Genomic DNA, 15,991 nt, shown 5'->3' on the forward strand with positions numbered 1-15,991 from the left:
TAATTCGCTGTTTGACGAGCCTGCAGTTACAACACTTTTGACTTCTTCCACGAGCTTTCTTTCCTCTTCATTTTTATTTGATTTGTACTTTTTTTTCTACTACCATTCCCACGATCATGGGGGCCTGGGATATCTCCCTTGTGCAACACACAGGGTCAATTAAAAAGTGAGATGAGTTTTTTTTAGAGTTTTTCAAGTACCTTTTTAATGTTTTTTGAATATCTTATTAAAGTTGGGTTAATCACTATACATGGCTGAGGAGTTGTAGCAATTTTTATTTTTCTATGACAGCGATCAACCATTTTAATAAATTAATTTTTTGAGGAAAAAAAATGGATTTGAGTGGAGGATAAATTGTGAATGGAGGCAGAAACAGAGTAATCAAGTCGGAAAAATTAAAAGTATCGTGCGAAATCGAGAATACGAGTTAATTCAACCGGAATTGTCGTGAATGAACGCAATTGCGCGCCACATCCTGATGACGTTAATTTTGCCAAATTAATGGGTATACACGGAGCGAATATGTCTGGACATATTAGACGCATGTATTGGTCGGGGTTTTGGTTAGTGTTCGGATGAGATACTATTATTAGAGGATGTGGCCAAAGTGTAAAGACAATGGTGAATAGCTTCTGTTGGCCGGTGCTTAATTAAAATGAGGAACAAGTCCCAATTCGCGAGGTGAAATGGACAGTGCACTGTGAGCCACAAACAGGGGTTAAACCCGGTGTTTCCATAAACCGCCCTCCAGGAAGCATTGTCGTACACGGGGTAGCAACACATATACGAGTGAGCCTTTGCCCCCCTGGCTCTATGGTCTGCGACCGCGCTCGTTATTAACTGACCAGTCCGAATGAGACACCGGGGACAAGGCCGCACCGTTATTAACTGACCGGTCTCCAGGTTATATTTGAAAGGATTGATGGAGTTGGCAGAATGTGTCTGACCATAGTTACTGCTACCTTGTTTCTCCTCTTTGAATTAATCTCAATGTTAATAAAAAAAATTCATTAATTTCCAGTGACACGAAAAAAAAAAATCAAGCGTGAATAAAATTCTTTATCAATAGGTGTGAATATGATAATGAAATAGCGGCTTCACACGCAATGACTGCAGCTTTTATCGTATAATCTGACGGAATGATTGGTACGGCACAATCAATAGCAATATTTAAATTTTCTTAATTCAACATTTCCCCAAAGTTTTCACTCGAAATAGTGAGCTCATCTCCCCCACCTCCGACAAGGGAAAATGTATCGTCCTCGCGGGACCGCAGTTGGGGCGCTCGTGACGCTCGACTTGAAAGGAGAAAAAAAACGAGAACGTTGGAGAAAAAATTGCGAATGAAATTGAATCGAATCGGCTGCTGCCAAGAGCAAGTTTATACGACCGAGATAGGAGACGTTGGCGTGTCGACGGGCAATTCGTTCCAAGGATATACCCTGGAACATTGTAAGGTGGAAATAGTGAGGGTGGAGGGTTGAGGGTGGAGAAGAGCCGACCGTTACTGGCCGCTCGCGCTAAACCAGAGTGCGCCACATGCGAAGGCGTAACTCGGAGAAAGATGTGCGCAAGAGGATCGAGTCACGCTCGTCTCTGGGGACTCAGCCGGGACAACGAGCGTGAACCACCCGGGTGTGTTCGTCCCCTGAGGTTTATACTAACCTCCTCCACCCTCCACCCTCCACCCTCCACCCTCCTCTGCCTAGCCCACCCATTTCAGCGCTCGACGTCGTGGCTTCTCATTTGTAATTGCATAAAATCTGACGTATTACGCCCATGGGCTAATTATCCACTGCTACCCTGTGTCCAGCCAGGGTGTTCTGATTTTATCGGGTTACCTTTACCCCTCCTAACCCCATCCAACACTTTAATTGCTTTGAACAATGATTTTTTCCTTGGAAATAGCCATTCTATTTGAAAAGCTAGAAGCGAAAATTTTGCTCGATAATATCTGGTGGTGGGAATATCAATTAATTTCCTTCATTTAATACAAGCTTTCCAGATTCAATAGAAATAATGTTGAGCCTCCATCCACCATTAATTCTCCTCCTCATCCACATGTGCTATATCATATACGAAGTGAGAAGAGTCAGTATAGAGTCGTCGAGGGAAAAAGCCACCGACGATGAAAATGGGATTGAAAACCACCGGACTAATCTTCCGTCTGTTCTCCACCCCTCCGTAATATTTGCGCGCAAAACTCAGCCCATGCTTCACCCACACATATATGTACCCGATGAGTTCCACTCGGGCTTGAGAAAAACATACGGGGCATATCCATATTTTTTTCCATCCTCTTCAGGTATACGTAACGCCCATGGCCATTTAAATAAATGTTTAATCTCGCCCCCTTGTTTCTGTCGTTTGTATTTTTTTCCCCTGTCGAAATGCGTTTGAGAGAAGGGTAGGAAAGGGTGAGATATAGGATAAATAGGAGTGAAGGAGGACGGGGAGTTAGGGAAACGAAGAGAAGAGAGAAAAAAAGGTGAAAAGCAACCGGGTAAAAAAGCAATCGAGTCTGTGCAGCGTTGCGGTTGCGCTCTTGTTCCTCTTACTCTGCCCATTTAACCTCTGCATTGCAAATTCCACCCCCTTGCCGCTTTTTACCTCGAGTGAAGGAGGAGGAGGGGGAGTAAGGACCGGGGGTGGAGACAGGGACTGTTATTTTAACGAAATATCTTTAAACGGGTCGTACCTGGGGGGGGTTAGGCCCCCCTTTCCTCTTCGCTATCACCGCCGCCAGCAACTCCCCGTCTCTCTCACTTCTCTCGGTTGTTCCTGATGCGTATTAGGGTGCGAGAGAGAGAGCAGAGACTCCGGGGATACGAGAAACTGGGAAAACGGCGGCGGCCGCCGCGAGATGAAAGGATACCTAGTTACGGAATGAGGGCTTCCCCCGTTTAAGGGATTACCGGCCGCCCGTTATTCAAATGTATGCTAAATGCACGGGATGCACGATAGCCTTATCAAACTCTACCCTGTAGCACATCCGCTTGCTTCTCTAGGTCTGGAGAGGTGAGTTCGGGGGATGAACAATTTTTTATATATAAATTGATGGAGAAAATTTCACCAGCCAGGTCAGATCATTCAAATTTAACACTTTAAGAATATTGATATATCCTCGAGTCCCTGATTTTACCCTCTCTTCCGAATTACATGAGAAGGAGAATATTGTGGATCGATGCAATTGCCTCCAAAAAAAATGCTTTTAAAATGAAGCAAAAAATGAGAATGGCTTATTAAGGAGAGAACGATTTAATGAAGATGACCTCATGAAGAACCTCCACGTCGGAGTTTTACCACGTCCACGCTAAGCGAATTCTCACGGTAATAGCCAGGCCCGCGAGTCAAGTGGCGTGAATTGTCGGCAATTGTTTCCGAAATCCCGCGCAGATGCCCTGCAACAGTGAATGCGACAGAGAAGCACAACAAAAAGTCCAAACAACAGTGAGGCGGAAAAAGGGCAAAAAAACAACAACAACAAAAAGAAGGAAAATGGAGCGAATGTGCGAGAAAGGGGAAAAAGGCCAGAGCCAGTGGATGTACAAGTGTAAAGGATGAATTGTCGCGCGTAGATCCACTCATTTCAGTGTCTTCAATGGAGTGCAGTTGATAAAACGGTGCAACCGTGCGCTGATCCTGATGTGTGAATCACTCGGCACAATTACGACAATTACGGAGGCCCCAGCCGAGCCACTATCCACGTTCATACCCACTTTGACGTTCCCACGCCCTCTACCCATTCGCACGCATTCGTCGCGCAAATCTTGATTCTTAAACTGTGCAAACTCGAGGAGAATGGTGGTGAGGGGGTGGACAAGGAGTCTTTAGAGTGCAATGAGTGTCATACGCTTGCACCCGGAACCTCTATCCTCTCTTGCGCTGATTCATTCCTATCATTCTACTTCTCGTGACTCGGAGAATCAACTTTAATGGGTTAAGGAGATCCTCTTGATTTTTTTTTCCACATCGTTCAAGATTCGAAAATTGTGCTTCGCTAATTATTTTCAATTTCCATTGGGTTCGTGATTATTTTGCCCTTATGATTTGTTAAATCATCATTGATTCGCTTCGGATCGACGAGTGCTGGATGATCACCATCACCCGAATTATATTCACCAGATTAATATCTAATTACCGGAATCACTGAATTTATTATGAATGGTACAGGTCGTTCCCCTCTCGTTCACCACTAGGGAAAATTATTGGTATAGAAATCAATTCGCAACCCCCTCCCCGGAGATTTGACATTTGACACCTTGTAAGCTCTTACTTCAATACTGCCAGTGGATATTTTTCTCTCTTTCTCACCCCATCCGACGATTGGCTGATTATGATCTCGCTAATCCCAGGGCCAACGAATATGCGGCCCTCGCACAAACCCAACACCACCCCGGCGTGATTGCTGAGCTTTTGCCCAAATAACATGTCCCACACCAACCCATCACATCTTCCCACCTTTTTTATAATTAATTATTTCCTACAATCTCTTTGAATTTCTTTGAATTAATTCAATCCTATTTGATATGTATTAAAAATTGGAAGAATTTCAGTGGTTGAAAAATAGTGGAGAGATCAAAGTTACGAAAATAGCCACCACGAAACCACAATCAAAATGCTAATCGCTTTCAACAAGGTGTAAGTCGATAGAAATTGGATGTAAGGGTGTGAAGGGAGTGCAGAATGAGTTTATTAGCAGTGTGAACGGTATCGCTCAAGAGCATTACGGTGGATTACGCGACTGGGGTGAAGTTACGATAGAGACAGAGGTAGAACTGGATAAAAGAGAAGTAGTAAACGGGAGTGTGTGGTATGACGAGACGACCCCGTCGGCGCTCCGAGTCTTGACAAAACACCAGGGCGCTTACTGGGCTCTTCCCTAAATATTATTACTGCTGCCCCACCGGCAATTTCACCCGCCATATGTCGACATTGTCGTTGCTCTTTTACCGAATTGACTGTTCTATTCATTCACACGTTTATTGCGAATAAATTCCGAGCGCACCATTACTGTACAACTCAAATATTCATATTTTTCAGGCGAAATACGGAAAAAAAATGCAGTTCTTCCATTTTTTTCATTCATTCAAATATTCTAAAATAAATAAAATACATGAATATTTAATTGTCCTGAAACGAGATATCGAAAAAAAAAAATGAAATGAAAATGTGCAGGTGGAGTTGGCAGCCGCCGGCACGTGTCCCATATTACACCCATTACACGGCCAATTTCCAGTGCATCAATTACACGACGGCGAAGATGCTCGAAATATTCTCCCCCCTTGGCCACCCGAAAAATGCAAATTTCCCCTCAGTGGAAATCCGGGCGTTATCGACAGGGCAGTAACAGAGACGTTAAATATAAACGACACAGCCGAAATACAGTGCACCGAGAGATTTATCGAATGGAGAGAATCGAAGGGGCGGTACCACACCGATCCCCTCTGGCAAATTGTGTATCCGATGGACCTCGTCGAATGGAGACATTACGATCCCTGCAACACAGTGGCATGTGTATTGGAATACACGTGTACTCTCCAACTTTCAATGTGTGTGAGAATGAGCAAGTGTTGAAAATCAGGTGGATTCATAATGCATAGGTCTATCGGGTGCCCTTTACCCCATATTGAACTTGGGTATCCAAGTACGTACGCCTATATACGTGGCGTGAAGAATCAATTAGACACGGACGCAATCGAGAATAGAGAAAAATTTGAAGGCGTCACGGCGAGGAATAAATAAATAAATTTAAAAAGATCTTTCTAGATAACAGGAACATTGAACAAGTGCCTTATGTAATTAAACAGGATAAAATACGAAAAAAAAAGGGATTACTCCTGATGACATCTTCTGTGATCCCGTTATAAAATCGATCTAGTGGAGAAAAAAGTAAAAAGTCGTCAGAAACAAATGAAGGGAAAGAGTAAAATTGTTAACTGAGGAAAAGAGGTGTAGTTCTCGGAGAGGTTGAAGTATCGAAATTGTCTGGAGCAAGTGGAAAGAGACAAGGGGTCGCAAAGGGGTGTAAAACAATTAGCGTCGCTAGCTGTCCTCATCCCTCGTATCGAGGGCTTGTCTACGCCCCGACTATTAGTATAATCGTTGACGGGGGGTTTGAGCACACCTCACTCTTCCTGCCATTGCCTAACCCTCCCAGGGTCGCGTTAGTTCACTTTAATTCTTACCGAGTTAAAGCCACCAGCTCTCCTCGACCCACCATCCCACCTCCGGCGTGCCCCGGCACTCCACTTGTACTTAACTCCTTGCACCCCTAAAACACTAAGTTCAATCCTCACTTTTTAACCCTCTTTTCCAACCAAAGTGATAATAAACTTCACATAAAAATTACGATTTCCAATGTAATTAGGCAAGAGCAGCTGCAAATAAAATTGAAAATCCACCAGAATTATTTTTTTTTTGTCGAGTGTAGGTGATCGTCACGACTGATTGAAGCCATTTCTCCCGAAAAAGGGAAAAAGGGATCAGTCAATGTCGACGTTAATGACACCGCAATTATTGTCCTATTGCGGTTTACTGGAGAATGATACCCTCATCCAGCGATTGCAAGCAACAAACACCCGACGCGCTTATGTACCCTCGGGTTCACTATTTCCGAGGGGGTCATCTGCACGTTCCCAGGAACACCCCAGATTTCAACATTACTCAAAGAGGATCAACCTGCCAACAACTGAGACTATTGTTCGCTCCTTTGCGCCGCATCCTTACACCTCGGAACCTTCACGCATCATGAAAACACCCTCGGGAAAAATATTTACAAATCCACGCGTATCCCGAGTAAATGTGAGGTTGCTGCGTTTTGGTTGCATCTGTTTTATATTCTCACTTTCATAGAGAATTGGTGGAGCAATTTTGGTAATTATCCTAAAGACATTATTTGATATATTATTATGAATGCGCGTGCGGAGCATACGCAGATGATCTCGTATGAATAAAAATTTCGAGTGACCCATAGCTCAATAAAATGGTGATAGTGTGGTTACACGATACGCCCCATCAACTGCGTATGGAATTGAACGGTGAATTGGATGAGCAAGGCGCACGGGTAATGGAAGATGTGATAATTTAGTATGCAAGTTTATTCGAATTTTATTGGTAACTCGGTTGTCACAGTGGTATCGTCGGGTAAGAGTTACATCGAAAAGACGGGGAAAGAGTCAACATCGGGATGCAGAGAAGATGGGATAAAGAAAGAGGTGGAGGATGAGCGGTGCACGTTTAAAAAAAGGACGAGGATGAGTGAGGGAGGGATGGAGGGATGGAGGGAGGATTGTACCACAGGGGGTGCCTCTTCGCTTTATCGGATCGGAGAGACGACGCCTCTTCTACCGTTTCCCGTTTCCCCGAGGGGACACTTCCGCCCGACCAATATCACCTCACTCCCGGCCCGGTTCCAATATCTCTCTAAGTTCCCGACCGACCATGAATAAACTATTTTCGACTTTGAATATCTGAGCGAGCCTTTTTTTCGTCCGCTCCTCGGAAAACGAGAGAGTCATCCGGGGATAGTGTTTTCTCGGGGAATGTGGTATGCAGAAATAGAGGAGGGGATGACACTTTGAGGTGGATTAGAAGAAGGTACATGGCGAGAGGAGTCAAATTGAATGAGAAATGGGAAATGTCAATTTTTTGAGGAATTACTTTGAGGTTAGGGAGACCAATGGCGGCCTGCGCACGCAGTGAGGTGGTGTACTGCCGCCATGATGGATAACCTCCATAATAATGATAAAATCAAGCTCAATGAAGGGGCGTCTAAGGTCGTGATAGCAAAATACCGAGGGTAGAGTGATGGATATCACTCAGTGCCCCATGTTGCGATTCATCACCAATTAACAATGATCCCTGTTGAATGTTATTCTACTGAAAGCGTGGAACATCTCTTGTGACACCTGGAGATGAGGGATCTCTCGTGATGAGATTCGTAATCCGACCCTCTTTCTTACACAAGTATGTCCCTTTCCGAGGGTTTTGTGGGTTTTTTGTGGGTTCTCAGAAGTCCCACACTCTCAAAAAATAGCCTCTCATGACAGCAGGGTCGAATGTAGGAGTCTAGCGATGATTCTGTGAAATACGCGAGTCTAGCCAACCGCGAATATCCTTGATTAAACGGGAGAAAAAACACTCCCGAGATACACCGCACCGGTCTTTGGTTGGAGAGACTCTGTGCGCACACAGACTCACTTTATCTCCCTATTCTAACCGCGGCATTTTTTTTTTTTATATACCACCATCCCTCGACGCTTGAGTTTTCCCGCGCGGAATTGAATTGGTTCAACTCGGAGATGATAAAAAAGATGAAAAAAATGAATGAGTTTTTTGAGTTTAGATAGGGCGGTAGAAGATGCTGTTTGGAGGGAAAATAAATCGAGTGGACATGATTGATTCGATGATCGGCCTCCGACTCGATTAATTAATTGCACCAACAATTTCAAAAAATTCCAATGACGAATGTGATATTCTCAGTGAGATAATTACCTTTCTATTATCACGATGACGAAGGAAAATATTAAAAATGTCGCTGGAGTGACTCGGCGGCTCTTGATTTCACCCCTGAATGTTCATGAAGAAGTGGAAGTGGAGGAATTAAGACGTGTCACGCCTGGATATTGTCCTCACTCGGACAAACAAGCCCTAAATACTACACAATACGCGGTCTCGATCGTTTTGTCGTTGCGAGAGGGGACCGAAGGGATATCATCCCTTCCTTTCAACTCTGGGTTACGCAAAGGGGAGCAGGGGGTTAATCGTCGATGACGCCAGTACGAAACAATGCACCTGGCATTTTCGGGGCTGTGTCCTATGGAAAAGGGTGTCGGGGAAGTAAATTTTGCAAGGGAGCACGCACTCAATGTCACTGAGGTGATGTATTGCGAGGAGTTGAGAAATTGTCTGCTCCCCTTTTGATACTAATGGAAATTCCCCGAATTTCTTCCCCCTGAATTTTCTCTCGAGTCTTTATAAAAAAAAATCACGACTTTGTTAAAATTAACCACCACGAATTATGCATTTCACGTATTCCTTCATTTTTATTGAGATTATTAATTCATCCCGAATCCTTTTGAATGTCGATTCTCCAATATTTTGACCGACTGAAGAACGTGTAGGGATTCAGGGATACATTGAAAAATCATGTGATGAATTATTGGTGGTGAGTAAATTATTATCAGTCAGTGCTTAATTTACTGATGGTCATTTTAATGATTCTGGAGAGTCCCGAAATCTGACGTGAAAAATGCAAGGCCAGTTACAGTCAGTGATTTCTGAGATGCTACTGGTGATAGTCTGTTTATTAATTACACCCCCGTCAATTCGACTATGAGGAATAAATTATACAATTTAAAGCTGTTATTTCTCGTGAATCTAGTCTATTCCCATGGGGTTGTTGGGTACAACCCCGTGGTCATCATCCATGGGGTTCTCACAGGCAGCGACAGTATGAGTAACATCAGCAAACGCATTCAGGAGGTGAATTGCGCGTTATTTCAATAAGCTAAGTGGTCATTAATTTACAACAAAATAATTTTAGATGCATCCAGGAACGGAAATATACAGCATCCCGAGATACGCTGGTTGGAGCAGTTTAGAGCCCATGTGGCGACAGATAGAGGAAATTGGTGAAGATATCATGGCTATTGGTGCAGCTTTTCCGGGTGGCATCAATCTCCTGGGCTATAGCCAGGGAGGATTGATAGCAAGAGCCATTCTCCAGAGATTCCCCGAGCACAATGTCAGAAATTTCATTTCCTTAAGCTCACCACAGGCCGGACAGTACGGAACAAAATTTCTCCATTTATTCTTCCCTGATCTAGTCTGCGAGACTGTCTATGAATTATTTTACTCGAAAATTGGACAGCACACTAGTGTTGGAAATTACTGGAATGATCCATTTCATCAGGAATTATATTTCCAATACAGTGAATTTCTCCCGCTCGTAAATGGCGAAAAGAAATTGGTCAATGGTACTCAATACAAGGATGGCCTCACTAAGTTGAAAAAATTGGTACTGATCGGAGGACCCGACGACGGAGTGATAACCCCGTGGCAGAGCAGTCAATTCGGATATTTCGGTGATAATACAACAATTCTCGATATGCGAAACAGATCGATCTACGAGACCGACGCAATCGGCCTCAAAACACTAGACAAACTCAAAAAAATTATCACCCACACTGTCCCAGGGATTCCCCATTCTATGTGGCATGAAAACCAGACAGTCACTGATCTCTACATTATACCCTATTTAGATTAATCCGCGATTACTCAAGTACTAGTACAATTCAATCAACGGGCGGAAAGACTGCTTTTACTTTACGATTTTTCAATTTTACTGCCAATCATTTTTATAAAGCGTCGTCCAAGGATTATTGAAATTTTTGTAAATAAAAAATAAACTCATGGGAATTTTAAGTATTCATGTTTTGTATTTGCGACTTTATGGAGAACATTCTCGATGTCGAAGCTTTCTCATTCGACTGTACTTCTGATAACGTTAACAACTTCATTAACCGACGATTATTCACTTCATGCGAGCAAACTGATAATGGCAGGAGAGAAAATTCGCTCTGAAAAATTCTATTGAATTTTCATTGCAATTCTTTTATAATATTTTCATTTTTCCTGTTTTTCCAATAGATATGATCTCTCAAAAAATCAATAAACTTCCTCCGAGACGGGGATATTAATATATCATTTAATTTTTATGCGGCTTTACTTATCTCAACCATTAGATTTCCATATTAATGGTAATCTGGACATCAATTTTGTTCTTCTTTCTGCCCCCGAAGATGTTTCCGATTTTTTCAATGTCCCCTGCTTGATAAAGCTGATCAAATCTGGTGACGAGATCTCTGAAGGCATTGTAGGTGGAGCGTGGAGCCTCCGTTCCACGGTAATCACCACGACGGGATTCGCTCTGAATTTTGGAAATTCCCCGAATGACGCTGATGTCGGGTGACGACGGTGACGGTTCGGGTCTAGAGGTGCTGAAGCCATTGATTACAGGAGAACGTTCACTCTGCTGATAATTTGTCTCGTCTGGTCTCTCAGCACTGGTCTCCCAGACCAATTCGTCTGCCTCACGGGCCTCATGCGTTCCGCGGTCATCGTCAATGACGATAGTCTGATCGATCATCTGCTCCTCAGTCTCCATAACTTCCACTTGTCCATCATCACGGGTCATCTGATAGACTCCATTTGTCTGACTCGTCTGCAGAGTGCCGTCGAATGAGCCCTCAGCAATCGAGAGGGCTCTGTCGATCTGATTCCCCTGGAAGCTCGTTATCAGGTCGCCGTTATCGAAGAGGCCCTGGGCCTCAGTAATTTTTTTAGCCCCCAGCGCGACCCCGCGCTCCCCGTCATCAACTATAATTAATTCACCCGCCTGGCTGATCTGGTGGACGTCGGCAACACCATCGGGGGTGGAAATCCCGAACAACTCGTCGACGTTGTTCAGGTCAACGTTCGCGCTGAGCGAACCGTCGGTGATGGTTAGCGAGTGGTCTGTTCCGTTCTCCTCGTACGCACCCACGGTGCCGTCTTCGTCTTTGAAACCGAAAACGTTGTTCATGTCGTTGGTGTTCAAAGACATCCCGATGACCCCGTCCTCCACGTCGATATTGTGCGCTGTTTCGTCAATCAATATCAGGTCTTTATTCCCGTTATTGTCTACGGAATTATAGACTCCTTTGCTCTTATCCACCCCAATCAACGCCTGAACCCCTTTATTTGAAACCCTCAAGTTTTTCTCGGTGCCGTCGACGGAAAAAACCGCTGCACCCTCGTCTGTGTAACTCAAACCTGTTGCGTTGGATTTGCTCGTATCCTCCTCGATGTTATTGCCATTCCTAACGAGGTTGTGCATCTGCCGATTGTCTGTCGTGTTCAGGGAGTAAAAAGAAGTTACTTCGTCAGAATTCTCTGAAAAAATACAACCATAAATAATTCGATCAGAGAAATTATTTATAAAATTACCAATTTTGTAAAAGGTGGAAAACTTTTTGATCTGCAGAGCATTTTTTCACTTTTTTTTCAAGGAGGAATTTTTTTTTCAAATTTCAAATTTGCTCTCCTCACCTTCCAGGTAAATTCTATCTGTGCGAGTGTTCCCAGTTACTTCAAGTCCGTTGTGATCCTCAATCTGCTGAAAATCATCTTCCTGAGACACGCGGAAAGTCTGTTCGACTCCGCCGGGTTGAGATATCGCTTCCACCGCGTTGGATTTACCGGAGCTGACCATTTTTTTTTCTCCACGTGAATTATCCATGGCGATGACGCGGTTCGTATCGTCCTTCACGAAGACGTCGTCCACACCGTTCTCTCGACCTTGAGCATAATCATGAACCATGTTGACCTGCGTAACCAGGCGTTCATCGGGTTGTTTAATGGCGTAGGTGTGATCCACTTCGTCAATGACTTCGTTGACCGACGGGGAGGCTCTCAAGGTGGAGGTTCTGTCGATTTGGCTAAGGATTTCGCTAACTCCGGAGGACAAAACGGTTTTATCGGTGTCGGAAAGCGTGCGGGTCTGTACCAATTCCGGTCGAAGGGTGGACAAACCATTCAAAAGAGGAGAACTCCTCCCGGGAGGAGGAGAAATCGGGGGTTTTTCGGATGACGATCCTACCTGGTGTATCGCTGCACCTGAAGACGCCTCGACGAGGCCGACTGCCAGGATAGCGTGTAATATTCTCCGGCATATCATTTTTTTTTGTAATTTTTCTCAGATTATGACAATTCATAGACCACAAGCACTCGGACAAACTAGGGTACGACTGCGGTAATTCTGTTCTGTGGTTGGATCGTCACGTAATTCCTACCCACTTTCGCGTTGTGTTATCATAATTGGTGTTGGCTTCGCCAAGTTCTACAAAAAAGTTTATAAGAAACTTTTTCTCGCTGTATCTTCATGTCTTTTGATTCTATCATTTCATGACGAAAAAAATTAATTATCAAATCATTTATTACTTCAAGATTATCCTTACATAACCGAAATTAAACATATTATCATATTGATCCAATTAATTATTCTTGATCGATAATTATTTACATGTAAATAATGCAAAATATCATGGTGATATTCCAAGAACTGAAAAACATTTGATCCCTAGATTGGTTTTCCGCTCGTGAATCTGGTAATCAAGTCCAGGGCCCACTTGGGCTGGTCCCCAGGTACCATATGGCCAGCGTTTCTCACGAGGACCTCGATGAGATTTCCAGCAGTCTTGGCGTACCCAGCAATTTCCCCGTCGACTATCCACTTGGTTCTGGCTGCTTTCTTGTAAGCTTCAGCCCCAGGCCACTGCAGGTTCATCAGATAATTCTCCGTGAGAGGGTATGCCACAATAATATCGAGTTGACCATTATAAATCAGCGTACGATAATGCTGAGCCAGAATGGCGACCTTATCAGCCTCAGATCTGGTGATATCAGTTTTCAAGTGATCCTCGACAATAGTCGCCTCAAAATTAAAACTGCAGTTGCCCACGTGAATGGATTTTCTCACGTCGGCTTTTTGAATCCACTCTGCCACCCACTGCGACTCATTCGAATCCTGAGTTTTCAAGTAATTGAAATAAAAATTGAAACCCGTGAGATTCTGGAAGAGGCTGGGGGTGGTATCTAGGTCCCCGTTGATCAACTGGTTAAACACCTGGAAAGCCTCGTCGTACTTGCTCTGACTTATAAAATCGATCCCCCGTTTCTGATACACGTGGAACTGCTCTAGTCCATTGAAATCAATAAGGCCGAGCTGGTACAGATAATCTCCGTAATTCAATTGGTGAATCGGGTCAGTTAGTCCATTTCCAATTGCTAGACCTGCGAGCAGTAAAATTTCTTTCACTATTAGTAGATATTATAATATATCAATAATAAAAAATGAAATAGCAAGAGGGTGAATTAGACCTTTCAAGTTGATTTTCACCGGGGATGTGTCTTTCTTCGTGTGAATAGTATAGGCTAAGGCTGGCACGTACTTCCCAGCATATGACTCTCCGGTAACAAAGAAGTCATTGGGCTGGAGCTCGTGGAAGAGCTGGAAAAATTGAACGAGAGCTCTATGCAAGTTCTCTCCAACATCGGTCTCATTCCTGGCGTACCCCTCCGAGTGTTCCGTGAAGCTGTATCCAGTCCCCACCGGATTGTCTATATACAGGAGATTGTGATTTATGCTCCAGGTGTATTTTCTCATGGCCAGGGTCAGTTTCTTGGTAACCATGAAAGGCCCATTCTCGGTGAAGAGGCCGTAAAGGGAAGTCGCCCCTGGACCTCCCTGGAGCCACAAGACCACTGGAGCCGATTTTTGGTCCACCTACAAATATTGCCAAATAATTCCATGAAAAATTTGCGGGCGATCGAGGCAGGACTCACTTCACCGGAAGAAGAGTCAAGTGAATTTTTCTTATCATTACCCGAGCAGGGAAAAACCAGAAGAACATGTTGGAATTTAATTTCTTATCGACAGTCAGGTATCCGGAGTAGCTTCTAACATCCTTCATCTCTGTATGGATAACACTGGCGGCTTTTTTTGCCTCTTCGATTTTTCCACTTTCGATGTAAGGCGTGAGAAATAACGGATTTCCCACATCTTCTTCGATCCCCAAAGGATAGCCCTTCATCTTTGGGTAAACATTTGTAAACCCCCAGTAATTTTCCACCATTGAAAGAATCAAAAATGCCCCTAGAAAAGCCCTGACCTGGAATTCCATTCTCCTCGGAATTCCTTGAAATGTCTCGTAAATGGACGTTGAAACGCAACTGCCGGTTATGTATCAGAAATGCGCATTAAATGACTAACAAACGGCGATAATTATTTATATCGAGTAATAATAAGTAGACACATGTTGAGATTACAATTTTTCCGGAGCGTATCGGAATAATGAGCGATGTGACAACGTGGGTGCTGATGTTGGTGTATTTTTTCGCTTTGTCAGTATCAGCTGTTACGTGAGACATGTATGAACCCAGAGAGAATTGTCTAAAGCAAAGAGGATTGACTAAAGTAGAGGCTCAGTTCTGCACCCCAAGAGAGGGAGGGCGCAACACGCAATGCGGGGGTGTTTTTTTTTTATTAACCAAGTTTTTATTGCAATGCTGGGGTATCCATCAAGTCGACGGGGTGAATTTTATTTTCTGCTGTACGAATGCTTTTTGTTTTTCATTTGTTTAACTGAAATTTAGCCGACTGTAGCACGTACGGAAGGGGGAAACCACATCTTGTGAAATTTTAATGGAAAAAATTATTCAATGTATTGAATATATACCACTAATGAATTTATAATTTTAAATGAGCGCGTTGTCCTAGTGGTAACGTGCTCGACTGGTACGCCGGCGGCCCGGGTTCAATCCCGGCATCATTCATTTTTTTTTTTTATTAATAATTCCATTTTTTTTTTTTGTTAATGGCAAATCAATCTAAATATTGTTTAAAAACTGAATATTTGATAATCGAGGAGATATGCAATGAAATTGAACAATTTGACATTTTTAAAAACGAAAGTTTTTCAATATATATACTCCTAATGAAATTATATTATTGTTATAGCGCGTTGTCCTAGCGGTAACGTGCTTGCCTACCACGCCAACGGCCCGGGTTCAATCCCGGCATCATTCATTTTTTTTTTTTTTTAATAATTCCAATTTTTTTTTTTTGTTAATGGCAAATCAATCGAATTATTCTTTAAAAACTGAATACCTACTCGATTGTCATGTTCCCCTGATACTTTTACAAAAATTTCGGATTTTTCACTTGCAGTGAAAATTTCAGTGAATAGCTCCTTGATTGTTATGTTCCCCTGATACTTTTACAAAAATTCCGAATTTTTCACCTTCAGTGAAAATTTCAGTGAATAGCTCTTCGATTGTCATGTTCTCCTGATACTTTGGCAAAAATTTCGAATTTTTCACTTTCAGTGAAAATTTCAGTGAAGAGCTCCTCGATTGTCATGTTCTCCTGATACTTTTATAAAAATTC

General features: G+C 43.2%; 3 protein-coding genes across 3 annotated transcripts; 1 reads left to right on the plus strand and 2 right to left on the minus strand.

Annotated features, from left to right (window-relative positions):
* Positions 1–9,270: 9,270 nt before the first annotated feature.
* On the plus strand, positions 9,271–10,402 carry Ppt2 (palmitoyl-protein thioesterase 2). Its single transcript, XM_011314545.1, has 2 exons — positions 9,271–9,486; positions 9,548–10,402. Exons 1-2 carry the CDS (start codon positions 9,337–9,339, stop codon positions 10,268–10,270), a joined length of 873 nt encoding a protein of 290 aa, XP_011312847.1. The 5' UTR covers positions 9,271–9,336; the 3' UTR covers positions 10,271–10,402.
* A 20-nt stretch (positions 10,403–10,422) lies between these two features.
* Positions 10,423–12,823, minus strand: LOC105272421 (uncharacterized). Its single transcript, XM_011314546.1, has 2 exons — positions 12,094–12,823; positions 10,423–11,937 (listed from the first exon to the last, which is right to left on the minus strand). Exons 1-2 carry the CDS (start codon positions 12,719–12,721, stop codon positions 10,745–10,747), a joined length of 1,821 nt encoding a protein of 606 aa, XP_011312848.1. The 5' UTR covers positions 12,722–12,823; the 3' UTR covers positions 10,423–10,744.
* Positions 12,824–13,023: 200 nt separating this feature from the next.
* Positions 13,024–14,953, minus strand: LOC105272422 (venom serine carboxypeptidase). Its single transcript, XM_011314547.1, has 3 exons — positions 14,430–14,953; positions 13,924–14,329; positions 13,024–13,836 (listed from the first exon to the last, which is right to left on the minus strand). The coding sequence occupies exons 1-3, from the start codon at positions 14,724–14,726 to the stop codon at positions 13,124–13,126; spliced, it is 1,416 nt and encodes a 471-aa protein (XP_011312849.1). The 5' UTR covers positions 14,727–14,953; the 3' UTR covers positions 13,024–13,123.
* Positions 14,954–15,991: the final 1,038 nt, after the last annotated feature.

The sequence above is a fragment of the Fopius arisanus genome, unplaced genomic scaffold (genome assembly GCF_000806365.1).
Source record: "Fopius arisanus strain USDA-PBARC FA_bdor unplaced genomic scaffold, ASM80636v1 scaffold00173, whole genome shotgun sequence".
Classification (NCBI taxonomy): Eukaryota; Metazoa; Arthropoda; class Insecta; order Hymenoptera; family Braconidae; genus Fopius; species Fopius arisanus.

Excerpts from the sequence above, each read along its gene's own strand:
- Ppt2 (XM_011314545.1), top strand. The coding sequence starts at position 9,337 with ATGAGGAATAAATTATACAATTTAAAGCTGTTATTTCTCGTGAATCTA. Across the intron at positions 9,487-9,547 it reads TCAGCAAACGCATTCAGGAG|ATGCATCCAGGAACGGAAAT; the intron begins GTGAATTGCGCG and ends AAATAATTTTAG.
- LOC105272421 (XM_011314546.1), bottom strand. The coding sequence starts at position 12,721 with ATGATATGCCGGAGAATATTACACGCTATCCTGGCAGTCGGCCTCGTC. Across the intron at positions 11,938-12,093 it reads AGATAGAATTTACCTGGAAG|AGAATTCTGACGAAGTAACT; the intron begins GTGAGGAGAGCA and ends GTATTTTTTCAG.
- LOC105272422 (XM_011314547.1), bottom strand. The coding sequence starts at position 14,726 with ATGGAATTCCAGGTCAGGGCTTTTCTAGGGGCATTTTTGATTCTTTCA. Across the intron at positions 14,330-14,429 it reads TCTGGTTTTTCCCTGCTCGG|GTGGACCAAAAATCGGCTCC; the intron begins GTAATGATAAGA and ends CAATATTTGTAG. Across the intron at positions 13,837-13,923 it reads GGTGAAAATCAACTTGAAAG|GTCTAGCAATTGGAAATGGA; the intron begins GTCTAATTCACC and ends TACTGCTCGCAG.